This window comes from Papio anubis, chromosome 11, assembly GCF_008728515.1.
Source record: "Papio anubis isolate 15944 chromosome 11, Panubis1.0, whole genome shotgun sequence".
NCBI lineage: Eukaryota > Metazoa > Chordata > Mammalia > Primates > Cercopithecidae > Papio > Papio anubis.
The window spans coordinates 44,141,251-44,159,312 of record NC_044986.1 but is presented as its reverse complement, the minus strand read 5'-3'; the positions used below and the strand labels follow the sequence as shown (position 1 = coordinate 44,159,312).

The following is an 18,062-nucleotide window of genomic DNA, read 5'->3' as shown; positions in this document are numbered from 1 at the left end:
CTACGAGGTGTGCTGACTATTCCCGTTTTCAGGTGGAGCATTTGGCTGAGGGTAAAAAGACATTCTTTGTAGACCTAATTTGGTTTGTTGTTTGGATTGGTATATTATATCAAGCAAGTCATTCCGAGCTAGGCATCAATGAGGGTCCAAAAGAAGGTTTCTTCTGAAGTCATCTCTGACCATCCCAAGTATTCTTCCATCTGAATTCTACTGACCCTGCCAATCATCTGACAGTTAATGTATACCCCCTTGTTGGCAAATTTCTGGTGTGTGCAATCCTTTTTCCCTCAATCTGACCAAAATTTCTATCAAGGCAAGGACTGTGTTTTATTAACATTTATATAAATCATCCACATACCACTTTAACACACCATTTGAGAAATTCTTTTTGGTTGACCAAGGAGGTCAAGATATTTCTTTTAAAGATGTATTCAATATGCATAAACTTTTACTATAAACTGATCATCAAGAAAGAGGTCTGGGTTCAAGCACAAGTGGAAACATGTTTACCTGGTCCCTGTAACTCTTTTATAGTTGTCCTTGGAGTACACAGCTAGAATGCTGACACCTGAGCCCATGTTAACCAGCAACATAGGGTATGGGTTATCAAGGCAGTACGGCTTTTTTTGACACAATTCAGGATTTGTGGGATTTTCAAAATAGTAACATTCTGGCTTGCCGTTGAAGCCAACAGAGTCGACATAAAGCAGGCCCTGAATCAGACAGTCCAGTTCATCCAGTTTATGCAGCTGCAGGTCAGCAATCTAAAACAAAACAAACAACAAAATAAAACCTTTTGAGATAGGCGACCACTTAAGGGGAAGCCCCAGAGGTTTTAGTTCTAGCTAAGTTGGGGTCATTCATATTAAAAGCTTGGAGACACCCTTAAAACAAGTTGTAAAATCTTGCAGATAATCAGCCACTGCACAGGAAAAGTAGCCTTGGCTAGATGTCATACCTGCCCACAGTGCATGCTAAAGGACAAGAGCTTGCCTGGTTGCTTGAAATGCACCCATCAGCATGTGTCATGGGTTGAATGGTGGTCCCTGAAAGATGGCACTATGTCCTAATTCTCAGCACCTGTGAATGTGACTTTATTTGGAAAAAGGGTCTTTGCAGATCTAATTGAGTATCTTGAGAAGAAGTGACCATCCTGGATTATTGGGGTAGGCCCTGAGTCCAATGGCAAGCATACAGACACACAGGAGAGATTTAAAGGATGCAGAGGAGAAGGCTGTATGAAGACAAAGGCAGAGACTGGAGTGCTGCTCAACGGGCCAAGGAATGCTGACAGTCACCAGAAGCTGGAAGAGGCAAAGAATGGCATCTCCAAGAGCCACTGAAGGAAGTACGGTCCCGCCAATGCTTTGAATTTGAACTTCTGGCATTAAGAACTGTGAGCAAATAAATTTCTGTTGTTTGAATCATTAAGTTTATTTGTTACAGCAGCCACAGGAATCTAATAGGGGATGCCGCCAAGAAAGAGGTGCTTGCACAGGGTGAGCAGACTGAGAATACTCAGAAAGCAACAAAAATGCTATACTTCCTTGGTAGAGCATGAGGTCCCGAGGGACTGGGAACTGGGGTGAATCACCTTTGAGCCCACAAAGCCCAACTCCCCTTTTTCCAGGCTTCGGCTTTGGAGTTAGATCTGGCTTTGAATTCTAGCTCTAAAATTTACTTAACTGAAAGATTTCTCAAACCTCAGTGCCCTCATGTGTAAAATGGGGAAGATAATCATAACACTCATTGCAGAGTGCTGCTGTGAAGATTACCTAAAAATATAGGTAAAGTGCTTACATAGGCCTTGGCAAATACAAAGGGTTAAAAAAAGAGTTGGCTCTTTTATTAATGTCTGGGGTGGTCCCCAACTATCCTATTATGTTCTTGTGAGACAAAAATGGACAGGGGCAAAAAGGTAAAGGGGAATGACCTGGCTGAGGGCTAGGCTTAGGGTCTGGTAGCCATTTTGCATTCTCAAAAGTTTAATTTATGATCCTCAAATATATTACTACTGGCCCAGAGATCTGGATTCATGATCATTTTCCATGGACCAAAGAAAGAAAAAAAAATCTAACAACCACAAACATGAAACTGAACAAATGAAGATAATTTAAAAGACCCAATATAATTTTAAAAAAAAACTCTTTAAAAATATAATCGCAAGTATTTACTGTTTACTACATGCCAAACCCTTGTACCAGATTATTTAGTTCTCCCTAAAACCCTAAAAGTAGGTACTATCAACCTTATTCTATGGTTAAGATTCACAGAACTTAAATAACTTTCCTAGGTGACACAACTAGCAAATATCTCCCAATGACTTGCTGTGTACTTCTCATGTCTTCATTGTCATAATGGGTACTGCTTCTGGAGTCTGGAAACAGCCTACACAAGTGCTAGACTTAGATATTTTGTCAAAAAGATATTATCTTCATTATAAAAGTTAAGAGCTAAAACGGGCTGGGGTGTGGTAGTTCACACCTGTAATTCCAGCATTTTGGGGCACCGAGGTGAGAGGATCACTTGAGTTACGGATTTTGAGAACAACCTGGGCAATATAGGGAGACCCCATCTCTTAAAAAAAAAAAATTTGCCTGACGTGGGGTACATGCTGCTGGTCCTAGCTGCTTGGGAGGCTGAGGTGGGAGGATCACCGAGTCTTGGGAGGTCAAGGCTGCAGGGAGCCATGATCATGTCACTGCACTCCAGCCTGGACAACAGATTGAGATTCTGTCTAAACAAGCAAAAAAAAGAACTAAAACAACATTTTTGACTTCCTGTTACTCATTTGAATTTCCTATTTAACAAAATCCTCTGATTATATACCTGCAGAACAGAATTAGTTAGAATAGGTTACCAACCAGATAGTGGATGTATTCTTGAAATAAACATTCTAAATGACCCATGGTGCTAAGTAAATCTACCTCATAAATGGTTCTAAACATTTCTTTTTTTACCAAGTGAAACTCCTGGATAAGATATACATAATTATATATGTTTTAAGAAGCAAAATTACAGGCATAAAACTATCTGGAGACCTGAAAGACTATAGCAAGGCATAGCAGTGTAAACACTATTTCCTCTGATCTCCCTGATTCCACAGCCTTCCATTGCACTTACAGCACAGGTCACACTCTGGCTTGGTTTCTGGGTCTCTCGCTGCCCCTTAGCACTATGCTCAAAGGCCTGCACATAATAATTGCTTAATAAACATTTATTACGTGGAACACGGAGTTATTATCTCTTGGATCACCCCAAACTGAAAAGTAGCAATTTCATCAGCCAGTTTTGGAAGTATAGTTTAACTGCTTAAAAATTAATCAGAGGTTCATCAACAATATTGACAGCCAATTCCAGAGCCAACATAACAAACACAAACACAAAGTCTGCCCTGCTGGACCTCCTGAAACTATACTAGGAAAAAAAGAAAAACCTGCCAAGGCAAATAATCTACGCATGTACTACTTTGACCTGAAAAGAAACATCATTATTTCACCTTTTCCCTAAAAATCATTTTCTAACAAAGTACTAGCAGCAAACAAACATCTCCTCTACACATTTCACTGAGGGGTGGATATCTCAAGCTTGAGGTCGTGCATCCTCAGACAGGGAAACAGATACATGTCACTTTCACTGAACCCTACAGAGAGCTCCCTCAAAAACCTTCACCATCTGGGAAAAATGACAGGGTGCAGGCAGTGAGTCACACTGCTACTTGCATTTTCATATAGGCCATCTGAAATTCAGGACAAGTTGGGAATCAATTATCAGACTTTGCAGTCCATTAGTACAACTGAATTAACTTTGTGCAAAGCTTAAAACAGCATGTTGAGATTTCAGCTAGTGAGAAACACTCTCTCTCAGGGCTTAGTTTTCTTTACATCAAGGGCCACAGACTCAAATGCCTAAAGGAGACTGTAAGAAAACAAAGGAGCAAAGGCTTTGACTAGATGTAGAGTCACAGAATAAGAACTGTAGCAAATAAGTCAACCTGCACCTATTTAAAATTCACCTGCCGCCCACTGTTGCCATGCGATGTTAGGGGCCCAGTGTTACCAGATGACCCTATTTTTTAAGAGCCAGAAATCCATAAGATGGTTCTTTTCTTTTCACAAAGGAGACCTACAGAGACCTGAGAGAGACGAATTTCAAACATGCTTAGTGACTGAGAAATATAACAAAAACCTCAAGGATAGCTTTTTCCTCCCTCTATCAAATGATGACGGGGGCCATCTATGAGTGGTCAAGTCTCAAGTCAGAATGAAAGTGAGAATGATAGTGTCTACCAAATCTTATGCTCCTGCAATATCACAAATCAGTCCTCAGATTAATAACAGGGACCAAGGTAACAAGTGTTCGTAAATGATGCTCTTAGGTTTAGACATTCCACAGATCCATAGGTGTCCTACCCGCTCATGATGACTTTTCCACCACTAGACACTTTTTAAGACTGGTCCCTTGGAGATTTCTGGCATAAGAAAAGCCAATTCTTAAGTCCTCACACACTGAAAAAAAAGTGATGAAAGTAATCAGAAAACCCTTTCTGCTGCCCTAAGTTTCATGTCAACCGAATAAGACTATTGTTATATCCTACTTGTTCTAAAGGTAGGTAATTTTTTTACATTTAAAGTAACTAAAAGAGTTACTTCTGACTTCTAGTCAATGTTAGGTTTGGACTGGACAAAACTCACAAGTATCTACATGCATACTTCCAAGATGTTGCAGGTTGAGTTCCGGACCATCTCAGTAAAGTGAATACTGCAATAAAGCAAGTCACATGAGTTTTTTGGTTTCTTAGTGCATATAAAAGTTGTTGACACTGCCAGGGGTGATGGCTCATGCCTGTAATCTCAGCACTTTGGGAGGCCTAGGCAGGCAGATCACTTGAGGTCAGGAGTTTGAGACCAGCCTGGCCAACATGATGTTTCTACTAAAAATACAAAAATTAGCCAGGCGTGGTCATGATGTATCTGTAATTCCAGCTACTTGGGAGGCTGGGGTAGGAGAATCGCCTGAACCCAGGAGGCAGGTGTTGCAGTGAGCCGAGATCACGCCACTGTACTCCAGCCTGGGCACAAAGCAAAACTTCATCTCAAATAAAATAAAATAAAAAAGTTGTTTACACTATACTGTAGTACATTGAGTGTGCAATAGCATTATGTCTTTTTTTTTTTTTTTTTGAGATGGAGTCTCACTCTGTTGCCCAGGCTGGAGTGCAGTGGCACAATCTGGGGTCACTGCAAGCTCTGCCTCCCGGGTTCATGCCATTCTCCTGCCTCAGCCTCCCGAGTAGCTGGGACTATAGGCACCTGCCACCACGTCTGGTTAATTTTTTTGTATTTTTAGTAGAGACGGAGTTTCACCGTGTTAGCCAGGATGGTCTTGATTTCCTGACGTCATGATCCACCTGCCTTGGCCTCCCAAAGTGCTGGGATTACAGGCATAAGCCACCGTGCCTGGTCTAGCATTATGTCTAAAAAAAAAAAAGGAAATACCTGAATTTTAAAATATTTTATTGCTAAAAAATGCTAATAATTTAGTAATATTTTTGCTGGTGGAGTCTTGCCTCAATGTTGAGAGCTGCTGACTAATCAAAGTAGGGTTCGCTGAGGGTTGGGGTGGCTGTGGAAAGTTCTAAAAATAAGACAAGAATGAAGTTTGCTGCATTGGTTGACTCTTCTTTTCACAAGATTTCTCCACAGCATGGAATGTTGTTTGATAGCATTTTATCCACCATAGAACTTCTTTCAAAATTGGAGTCCATCCTCTCAAACCCTGCCACTGCTTTATCAACTAAGTTTATATAATATTCTAAATCCTTTGTTGTCATTTCAACAACGTTCACAGCATTTTCACCAGAAGAAGATTCCATCTCAAGAAACCATTTTCTTTGCTCATCCGTAAGAGGCAACACCTCATTCATTCAAGTTTTATCATGAGATTGTAGAAATTCAGTCATATCTTCAGGATCCACTTCTGATTCTAGTTCTCTGGCTAGTTCTACCATATCTGTGGTTACTTTCTTCACTGACATCTTGAACTCTGTCCATGAGGCTGAAATTCACTTCTTCCAAACTCCTTCTAATTCTATTTTACTCCGCCCACTTGAATCTCAAATGTTCTTAATGGCATCTAGAATAGTGAATCTTTTCCAGAGGTTTCTAATTGATTTTACCCAGATCTATCAAAGGAACTGTAATCTCTGGCAGCTATAGCCTATGAAAAGTATTTCTTTAAAAAAAAAAAAAAGTATTTCTTAAATAATAAAACTTGAATCTTGTAATTATTCCTTGATTTATGAGCTGCAGAATGGATGCTGTATATTAATAGGCGTGAAAACATTAATCTCCTCTTACATCTCCGTTAGAATTGTTGGGTGACTAGTTGCATTGTCAATGAGCAGTAAAACTTTGAAAAGATTTTTTTTTCTGAGCAGTAGGTCTAAATAGTGGGCTTAAGTATTTAGTAAACCATGCTATAAACAGATGTACTATCATCCATGCCTTATTGTTACATTCGTAAAGCACAGGGAGAATGGATTTAGCATAATTCTTAAGGGCCACATGATTTTCAGAATGGTCAATGAGCATTGGTTTCAACTTCAAGTTACCAGCTGCATTAGCCCTTAACAAGAGAGTTACCCTGTCCCTTGAAGCTTTGAAGCCAGGCACTGACTTCTGTTCTCTACTATGAAAGTTTTAGGTGGTCTCTTCTTCCAAAACAATATAAGGCTATTTCATCTACACTGGAAATCTGTTGTTGAATGCATCACCTTCATTAGTGACTTTAACTCTATTTCCTGATTAGCTTGCTGCAGCTTCTACATTGCACTTGGGACTTTATCTTGCACTTTAATGTTATGGACATGGCTTCTTTCCTTAAACCTCACAAACCAACAACCTCTGCTACCTTCCCACTTTTCTTTTCATGTTTTTTTTGAGACAGGGTATCACTCTGTCACCCAGGCTGGAGTGCAGTGGCACAATCATAGCTTACTGCAACCTCTGTCTCCTGGGCTCAAGTGATCCTCCTATCTCAGCCTCCTGAGTTGCTGGGACTACAGGGGTGCACCACCCCATCTAGCTAATTTTTTTATTTTGTGTAGAGACAGGGTTTCACTATGTTGCCCAGGCTGGTCTTGAACTACTGGGTTCAAGCGATCCACCCACCTTAGCCTCCCAAAGTAATGGGATTATAGGCATGAGCCACAGGACCCCGCCTACCTTTCAACTTTTCTTTGGCAGCTTCCTCACCTCTCTCAGACTCTAGAGAATTGAAGAGTTAGGGCCTTGCTCTGGATTAGACTTTGGCTTAAGGGAATGTTGTGGGTGGTTTGATCTTTAATCCGGACAACTAAAAGTCTGTATCAGCCATAAATCTGTTTTTCTTTCTTATTATTTGTGTATTCACTGGAGTAGCACGTTTAATTTTCCTTTGCATTCACAATCTGGCTAACCATATGGCACAAGAGGCCTAGGCTTTGGTCTGTCTCGGTTTTCAGCATGCCTTTCTCACTAAGCATAATGATTTCTAGCTTTTGATTTAAAGTGTGGGACATGTGACTCTTCCTTTCACTTGAATATGTAGAAGCCAATTAGGCCAACAGTAAGACTATTAACTGGCCTAATTTCAATATTGCTGTGTCTCAGGAAATAGGGAAGCCTGAGGTAGGGAGAGAGATGGGGGGACAGCCTGTCAGTGGAGCATTCAGAACATACAACATTTATCAATTAAGTTTGCCATCTTACATGGGCATAATGTGGTGCCCCAAAACAATTACAACAGTGACATCACTGATCACTGATCACAGATCACCATAACAGATACAATAATTAAAAAGTTTGAAATACAGCAAGAATTACCTACATGTGACATAGACAAATGTGAGTACAAGCCATTGAAAAAATAGTGCCAATAGACTTGCTCAATGCAGGGTTGCCACAAACCTTCAATTTGTAAAAAACGCAGTATCTGTGAAGCGCAAAAAATGAAGCATAATAAAGCAAAAGGCAATACAACAAGGTATGTCTGTATTGTAATGAAAAGCTACATGGGCAGAACTAATGACTTTTGAAAAATAAATTTTCTGATGTTAAAAATACCTTGCATTCTTGAGAATACGGTTGTTGAAGTTAGAAGTGTGGTTGTGAATAAAAATACTAGAATCTGTACATAAAATATTCCGCTAGATTATTTAAAACAAAACCCACAGAATATAGACAATGGGAATAAACACAAAATTCACTGAAACCTACAGGGCCTTGGTGCACAGTCATGCAGAGTTCTCCGTCTTGAAAGCCACTTTTTAAATGGTGGGAATTCCTCATCGGCTTATCAACATCTTAGCCTATTTGAAGTTAGGCTAAGTTTTTCTTCTGTGTTCCATTGTGATAAATCATTGATTTTGAAGGCTAATTTTTGCCAGTCAAAAATTTGGTTGTGATAATGATCCTAAAATGTTAAAAAAGAAAACAAGAAAGGAAAGAAGGAGGGGAGGGATGATGGGAAGAAAAAAAAGAAGGAAAGAAAAAGGAGGAACAAAGTGCAGATCTGTTCAACTGAGAGTATTCTACACAGGTCTAATTTAATGATTGTGTCATGGTTTATAGTTCTTTCTTGTACATTTTAAATGGAATGAAGAATAGTTACATTATCTAAGGATTCAAGTACATAGAGTATGTATTTTTTAAAAATATTATTCAAATATAACAATTGCTTACTATTCAGGGTCTGTTGAACATCTTTTACCTAGCCCTAATCACTCAAATAAATCACACAGATGGACTTTTCAAACTCCTATCTGCAAAGTTGTGTTATACCAAAAACAGTGATTTTATGCAATAACAAGAACAGGACTTTATAGGTATGTAGATGCACTTCTGTATGATTTGTCAAATTGTATGAATATGTACAGTAGTACATATTGATCCTTTACAATTAAGTTAACATCTTTGATTTTCTATTCTAGAAATGAGGGGAGCTTGGATTATTAGGACACTAAGGGCCTTGGCACTCACTGCTCCATCTGCTTAACATACTCTTTCTTTGCATGATTTGCTGTCTTATTTCTTCAGGTCTCTGCTCCAACATAACCTAGTCACACAAAGACCCTGCCAGCACTCCCTATCTTCTTTGCCCTGGTTTTTTCCCTCCATTCATAGTAATTATCACCATTTGACATATTCTATATTCACTTTGTTTTTTGAGACAGTCTTACTCTGTCACCCAGGCTGGAGTGCAATGGTGCGATCCCAGCTCACTGCAACCTTGGCCTCCCAGGTTCAAGACATTCTTGTGCCTCAGCCTCCTGAGTAGCTGGGATTACAGGCGTGTGCCACCTCGCCTGGTTTATTTTTGTATTTTTAGTAAAGACAGGGTTACGCCATGTTGGCCAGGCTGGTTTCAAACTCCTAGCCTCAAGCAATCCACCTGCCTCAACCTTCCAAAGTGCTGGGATTACAGGCATGAGCCCCTTTCACCCGGCTTATATTCTCTTTTTAATTTGATTATTGACTGTCTTCCCCCACTAGAATACAAGATCATGGTGAGCAGGGGCTTTATTTTGTTCGTAACAGTACTTGGTGCATTGAAAGTGCATGATAAAGTATTTGTTGAGTGAGTGAATGAATGCTTAGGAAGGAGGATAGCACCTATTCATCCTCATAAAATTTGGAAAGACTCAGGCACATCACTAACATAATATCAAACGGGCTATAGGAAAAGATCTATCTATTTCAATTCTGTCTTCACTTTGGCTGAGACTCAGCCTGGATACAGAAGGCAGTCCATAGACTCTTCTTTCACAGATGGATGCCCAACCTGGCCAGGCTATTTAACAAATGCTACATACTTGCTCCCTACTCCAGTCTCCTCATTCGGCTTCAAAAGCCTGTCCAAAGGAGGAGAGGCTTCTTTATCTTGGTCGTAATGAGATGTGACTTTTCTCAGCTTAGAACCTTGAGAAATACACCTGCTCGTGGCCAGCACATATTGAGTAACTTTCTCCCAGGGTATACATTACCCCAGGGGGGAGATGGAGGCATTGACAGAGGTTGCATAAATCCTCTGGGTCACTCTGGTTCACTTCAGGCTCTCCAGTGCAAATGGACAGATAGCGTGTCCTTGAGGGACCTGAGGAGCTCAGAGCAGTAAGAGTGGATCAGTATTTCTTTATGAATCAGAATTGAGTCCAAGTCCCAGCTCTTACCTAAGTGGCATTGCTAGAAGCTTTTGATCTCTCTGGCAGCTTTAGTTTCTTATCTATGTAGCACAAGAATGCTACACTTTCTCACCTCCAGAGGTCACCTTCAGTTCTGAAGTCTTACTCCCACCTCTTTGCAGATGACAAAATGAGGCCCAGAGGAGGGACAGGTCTTGCCCAGTCACCTAGCTGATGAAATCTAGAAACAGGACTGGAATTCAGGTTCCATTATGGACTGAAACTTAGTTCTCAAGCCCATGGATCTCAAACGTCTCAGTTTTAAAACTCTTTGATCATGAGCCTCTTTGGTGAGAAACGGATTCCAGGGGTCATTTAAGTAAGTGGCAAGTCAAACTCTATGATGGGTAATAGGAGGGGACATAGAAGAAAAAAACAAAACCTGAAGATAATTAGTCTCACTTAGGATACTATTCTAGGACTCTGTTGTCTGCTCTTACAGAAACTTACTATAATCAATGAGGTAAATGGGGTTACTTTTGATGGCACAAGTAAAATTTGCATTTATAGCTTTATTGAATATCATGAATGTGCACTGATTCATTAATGACAGACTTTATAGCAAGACTGGATTACATTAGTTGGGCACAAAATGGCAGTAATTTGTACTAGAGGCTTTGAGAATATGTGTTTTATGACTTACCTCACTATATGTTCGACTTTGTAGTAAGACTAATCCTAAAATCTCCCAACCCTTCCTTCTTCTATATTCAATCACTTTTGTTTATCTAGCTTCCTTCCCTTCCTTTCCAAGATATATCTACATCTATTGTTTCACTTTATTCTCACTTTATAAAATAAAGACTACACAGTATGGAGATTATTATATTGATGGTAGAAAATGAAGAAATTGGAATGCGCAGATGTTAAAGGAATGCTAAAAAAAAGAGAAACATTGGACTGTATGTTACCTATCCACATCTTCCATTTAGCTTCATTTGTTAAATCTAAATAAGCAACGTACAGTTGGTATGTACTACCAGTCAGGATACAGCATTATCTTATCCTTACTATATAAAATTATACTCCCTAAATGGTATTCATTAATGAAGGAATTCACTGATAAATAATATTACAGATTTCACTTCTGTTTGTGAGCAAAACTTCTGAATGGCATTCATATGCTGAAAAAAGGCACTTGAGAGCAAATGCGTAGATAGAAGTAATCATTTTTGATAGGAGTCATAGAAGCCTTCCCGTGGGTCTCTGTTTATATACGCGTAAAATTGGCATCATGATTATATAGTAAAAGTCTGTGGATAATTCTAACTGAAATACTTCAGAAGGGATTTTAGCATCTTGCCTTTAGCATATTACCCAGCAATAATTGTAATAGAAATGATGATGATGATAACTATATTGAGCACTTACTAAGTGCCAGGTACATATTATCTCATTTAATCCTACATGTAACAACCCTGTGAGGTAGGAGCTGTTTTTATTCTTGTATAGGTGAGAAAACTGAGGCACAGAGAGGTGACATAAGCTTGTCCAGAGTCCCAAGGCTAGTAGTCTGGTTCTTAGGTGTGAGTGGCCATGATTATGGACATGTGAAAGGTTTTGCTGTTTTAACAAAGACAAACCCGACCTACCATTCTGAAGTCCTCTTCAAACTTGAAAGCTCCACCTCCTGTAGCACACAGGGTGGTGTGAAGGCTAGAGAAGTTTTTCTCGCTGCCCATCTGAATGAACCTGTGCATAGCACAGCTGGGAAAGCGGATGAAGTGCAGGTTCCCTTTGCGTCCACACATGGTCAGGTTTTTCAGTTCCAGGTGGACGTCTCGGATCCCAGTTTTCCCATAAGCAGTATTAGAAGTCAAATACTTCCGGATGCTCTTCAGGTTCTCTACTTCCTCTTGCTCCTCTTCTGCTGTAATATCCTTCGGTTCGAAGTAGACCAATTTAACCAGCGTTCCACCGATGTCCATGCCAAACCATGGGAATGCTAAAGGACAGAAAGAAAGAGCGCTGCTGAAAGCTATGCGTGCAAAGAAGTGTTCAGTTTTTCAATATTAAATAAGCAAATGCAGTGGTGTCATATCTACATGTGCATTTAACATTCAATTTATTTGAATTCAACATGTGCCTGGAAGGAGTCACAGATAGAGAAAATTTTACAATTGAAAGAGTGCCCATGGCTCTGCTCACACGCCACTGCACTCCACTCAGAATTGAGTGAGATGAGAAATAGGATTCTGCAGTTCCCTAAGGCAGTCTCAATTCCTGTGTGCTTCCTAGGGCTCAAGTATCTCACTGAGCTGAGTGTTATTCTAATATTTAAATATAGATATATGTATTTTTTGCATACATCCTGGATCCCAATTCCTAACTATTTTTGTCAGAATCTTCACCAAAGAAACTGATCTGCTTCAATCCTAGAGGAAAAATTGACCATGCTGGGTGTACCAAGAGATGGTATGTTGCTCTCTAACCTAGGGCGCATTTCAATGATTCCATTTTTTTGCTTTATGAACTGACTTTAGAAGATGTGATTCCACTGTTTTAATCTATACAATATATAGAATGGGGAAAGAGAGAGGAAGTAGATTACGAGAGATGATGCGCAGATGCGAAATTCTAAAAAGAACAACTCGCATTATATCTGATTTCTTTCTGCATTAAACAGAGACATACTGTCTATTCCAACTAGCCTGCTCAGAAGTTTTCAACATGGCTGCCTTTTAGAATCAGCTGAGAAGCTTTTAATATTCAATTTCTGGCCTCTTCTCGCACATATTCTGTTTAATTCAGGCATGGTATCCAGACATGAATATCTTTTAAAAGCTCTCTAGTGATTCCAATCTGCAGACTTGGAAACTAGTAAACCAGAGGAACCATGGCCAGGTCTGAAATACAAAGGCATGCCTCTAGGTGAAAGTATACTTAATGTGCTTGTGATGCTTATCTATGATAATATGAATCTCCATCATGATGATTTTTATTGTTATAAAAGCTCTTTATTGTTAAGAGCTGACATGAGCAGAGGTGAGCTACCTAAACAGTCTGACTTTATTTAGAGACAGCCTGGAAAGTTAATGCCATACTGTCAAATGCTCTGCAACGAACACAGAGCAAACCCAAATGGGAACCCAAAGGCTGGAGTCTTCCTTTTTATTTCCCTCACAGAATCCATTGGCAAAACCTGAAACTGTAATATTAAAGCTGAGTTTAAAGACTCAGGGTGCAAAAATAGCTTCCTTCCAAGTTTCTTTTATTTCAGCCCTAGAGAACATCCATATAAACCCTTGTCAAATTCTCTACACTGCCAGAAACATCAGTGGGCCCTACAGAAGGTCTTTTTTCTACGCACCCCTACTAATACTTAGTTTTCAATTCAGGAGGGCTGAGGGAGGACTGCCAGGCAGGAAACCATTTCTGTAAACAAAATCTTCCTTCCTCTGCCTCACTATTGTTATTTCGGTTATGATCCAAGATAGCTGCTTCTCACCTGTTGAGCAGAAACTCTAGCATTATAGAAAAGTAAAATTCCAGGCCCTCAAAAGATTAAGAGCAACAAATTTCACTGACAAGACCAAGTTAACAAATGTCTTGTTTTCTTTGCAGACGTTTGCAAAGCAAATTCCACAACCAGTGTAGGCTGGGAAACTCGCTTGTCCTAGCAGGAGATGAAAAAACTGGAAACTGGTCATCCCCATTTGTTGATTCAGCTCACAGATGAAGTCTGTTGGTTTATTCGCTAAAACTCACTGTCAGCATAGGCCACAGTGCAGGAGCAGCATGTTGTAATGGGTAAAGCCCCAGATTGGGATTCAGAACATCTGCTTCCCTGAAGCAGCAGACAGTAAGTAGCTCACTGTAACTCCTTCCACCTCTTTGGATTTTAATTTCCTTATCTGTAAAAGGAATGGATTGCATTAAAATGATCTCGAATTTCTTCCCTGCTGTCAACTTTCTATGAATTCTTTAAGAAATACAAAAGAAATATTGCAAGTAACCCAAATCATAGAGTCTGACCACAGTTTTTTTGGGTGGAGTTTTAAACTCCCCGGAAATATACTATGGCATGTTAACAAATGCCTGGGCTATGCCACCAGTGCTGCAGTTGCAATCCATTCTCATCAGAGCAGGGAAGCTGCCTACAATGGATAGGATGGGGGAAGGGTATTTTGGAACATTGCTGGGAAATATTTTGGAAATATTTTGACAACATCTATTACAATTGAAAGTACACATGCGTTTTTAACTCAGCAAAGCCCTTTCCTGGGCCATAAAAAAAACACAAGTATTCCAGGATAGGCATAAGAATGTTCACTGCAGCATCTTTTACCATGCTCAAATCAAAAAACAAAAACAAAACCAAGGCAAATTGGAAATAAGATGAGTGTCCTTTAACAGGGAAACTGTTCAATAAAATATATGACTTCCAAACTGTAGAATATTAGGCAGTTATTAAAAAGAGAGTGAGGCCAGGTGCAGTGGCTCACACCTGTAATCCTAGCACTTTGGGAGGCTGAGGCAGGCAGATTGCTTGAGTTCAGGAGTTTGAGACCAGCCTGGGCAACATGACGAAACCCCATCTCTACCAAAATACAAAAATTAGCCAGGTGTGGTGGTGCACGCCTGTAGTTCCGGCTACTTGGGAGGCTGAGGTGGAGGATCACATGATCCAGGGAGGCAGAGGTTGCAGCCAGCCAAGATTGCACCACTGCACTCCAGCGTGGGTGAGAGTGAGACCCCCCTCAGTCCTCAAAAAAAGAATGAAATCTATTCCAGTAGGCTAGAAATATTTCCCGAATCTTCTGTTAATAAGAAAAGCAAGAGATGCCTATAAGTGTAAATAACTTTTTAAGCCTATTTGGTTTAGGGAGAAGAAGGGAGGAAGGAAGTAAGAAGGAAGGAAGGGAGAAGAGAAGAAAGGTAGGAAGCATAATCTCTAATATGTTCATGATTATATGAGCCTGCGGAAAAGCATAGAAGGCCCCCAGTTGTTAATATGTATAGGAGTGGCAGAATGAGTAGGCTGTATAGCTGGTGGCTAGAGATCCAGGAAAAGGGATTCTACACTTAGAGCTTTCAGTACATGCAGATACGAAAAAAAAAAGAAAGAATTATGCAGTAATGGAAAATAGGAGATACTTCAGCATAACAAGAACCGAACAAGCTGTGTAAACCCCAGAAAACAAACTAGCTCTGTACCAGAAATGCAGAACTGGCCCAGGTACAGCTGCTTCAGACGTCTGGAAGGAAGAGCCCGCCCATAACCTTGTACGTGGTTGGATGTTGGTAAATACAGGTAACTGAAAAGAGGTCTCACTTTTAAAACACTGTAGGTGACGCCTGACATTTCATGTTGTTCAGAACCCTGGTTCCTTCTTCCTGCTTCATCTCCAGCTCATTCTGAAACTATTTCAAAGTTTTTCTTAGCAACTCAACAAAACAATTGGAAAAAGTATAGAGTTTTGAAATTTCAGCTAAATGTTATATCATTAGTTTGGATTAAGGTAAGAGAGATAAGAATTATCTTATCTCTGGGGTTTCATCATGTTGCCCAAGCTGGTCTTGAACTCCTGAACTCAAGTGATCTGCCCACCTCAGCTTCTTAAAGGAACTGTAGTATTGGTTTAAGTGGCAAAAGAAATTGGCTTTTCTTTACCTATGTTTATTTCTTACCTTCATGAAAAATCTAATGCTCTTCTAGTCACATTTATTGCTTTTTCAGGACACTGTCTTTACATTAAATGTACAATTTTATTCATCTTCCTGATACCAAGATCTGCCTAAACCTAAGCTTCCCATGCACAAGCTGTGGATGGAGACAGGAAAGAAGGAGAAGGAAGAACATCCTAGTGCAGCTATGATCCATGACTCACGTTTTCTTTAATCCAGGATACTCAGATGCTTTGATCAATTCAGCTGAACAACTAATAAGAGCTTATTCTGTGTTTGCCAAGAGGAGTGATGTTGGTTTTAGATACAGGAAGTTTGTATTCACCTTTTACTCCTCCTTGAACCAGATGTCATTTAAAAATATTTCTAGAGTCTTCATCAACAACGTACAGCAGGAAACCAGGCTCAAACTTCACAGGAAGACTTTTGCAAACAAATAAACTGACCCACTCATTCAAAATGGTTTTCACTGTGGTGAGGTACGTATAAGCCAGAAACTGATGTTCATAAAACCAAGTGCTACAGATAAAATGGCTGTACATCCATCTTTGATCAACATATTTTAAATAAAAAGAACTAATTCCTAGAGAAAATTCTGTACATGTGCATGAGGAGACATACACAAAAATGTTCACTGCAGCAATTTGTAATAATAAAAAATGGTAACAGTCTAGATGTTCATCAATATGTAAATAAAATATCACATATTTATATGATGGAATACTACATCATTATGAAAATCAATTATATTTATATACCTCAAAAGGCATTTTAGAGCTGTTTGCCTGTAGTCCCAGCTTCTCAAGCAGCTGAGGGAGGAGAATCTCTTGAACCCAGGAGTTCAAGGTTGTAGCATACTGACTATACCTGTGAATAGTCACTGCACTCTGGCCTAGGCAGCATAGCGAAAATCCATCTCTTAAAAAAAGAAAGGAAAAAAAAGGACAGGCGCAGTGGTTCATGCTTGTAATCCCAGCACTTTGGGAGGCCGAGGCGGGTGGATCTTGAAGTCGGGAGTTCGAGACCATCCTGGCCAACATAGTGAAATCCTATTTCTACTAAAATACAAAAATTGGCTAGGCATGCTGGTGGGTGCCTGTAGTTCCAGCTACTTGGGAGGCTGAGGCAGAAGAATTGCTTGAACCCGGGAGGCGAAAGTTGCCGTGAGCCGAGGTCACTCTACTGCACTCCAACCTGGGTGACACAGCGAGACTCCATCTCAAAAAAGAAGTATCTTACTGGATAGGAACTCAAAAACAATGTTGAAGGAAAACTTTAGTGGTGGACAAAGGTCATAGATACATTGTTACTTCCAGGCCAGAGCATTTAATTACAGGCATGAGACCCTCCGGAGCTTTCCCTCTGCTATGGCGATGGGAAGCATTCCAGGTAGTGGCTGATCTGTCAGCCTAGGTCCTGAAGTGAGGCCACAGCTAACCCACAATGAACATAGAGCATAGGCACAAAAGAAACCTTTGTTCTTTTAAACCATTGAGATTTGGATGTTGTTTGTTACTGCAAAAGATGTTGTTTGTCACTGCAAAAGAACCTGGCCTGTTCCAACTGATAAAGTGAAGTGCTGCTTTATGCTGCTTTAACCACAATAAAATGTGGTAGTGGCTTAGCAACAGGGAGTGAAGAAATTGATTCTGGAGACTGGCACAGCATTTAGTAAAACGATCATGTATGATAACTTGGAAGGCAGATAATACACCTAAAGAATGAGCAGATCTAGTGAAAGACGTTGAAAGTCTAATGTTAGTAGCATGTATTGATTACTATTGACTGCATTTTAAAAGGTATAATGAAAAAAGAGAGAGATGAGCTCGTAATTGACTGGTTTATAGATGAAAGAAAAGGGAATAGAGTCCATTAAGTTGCACTTGTATGGCTGGAAAAAGCAGCCGCTTCTCTCTCCCAACAGATAGAATGGCTACCACACCCACTGTTAACACTCTGAAAGGGTTAAGATGTCTCCAATAAAGATATAGTTGACATTGTGGCTTCTTGGTTAATTCTTTCAATTAGAATAGCTTAAGGGAAAACATGCTAAACTTGTAGCTCTCTCAACAAAGCCATCATCAATAAATAAAGACATGGAAGCAAAAACACAAAGGAATAAGCAAATACAAATATGCTTAGAAGGAATTGAGGGCTTAACTCTTGGCATATGGAAATAAATTGGAATAAAATAGATGAGAAACCAATTTTC

The 18,062-nt window shown here is 39.8% G+C and overlaps 1 protein-coding gene across 10 annotated transcripts in view; it reads right to left on the bottom strand.

Moving 5' to 3' along the window:
• Positions 1-18,062, bottom strand: part of PANK1 (pantothenate kinase 1) — a 119,144-nt gene that overhangs the window by 16,095 nt on the left and 84,987 nt on the right. For 9 of the 10 annotated variants that reach the window (XM_017963097.3, XM_017963101.3, XM_017963098.3 and 6 more), the window contains 2 exons: positions 11,815-12,167; positions 511-764 (listed from right to left, as the gene is read on the bottom strand). In XM_017963097.3, the coding sequence (XP_017818586.1) occupies positions 511-764; positions 11,815-12,150 (590 nt within the window). In that variant the 5' untranslated portion in view covers positions 12,151-12,167. Of the gene's footprint in view, positions 1-510; positions 765-8,258; positions 9,249-11,814; positions 12,168-18,062 lie in introns of those variants that run through there. The other variant, XM_017963100.3, reaches the window with a different exon arrangement.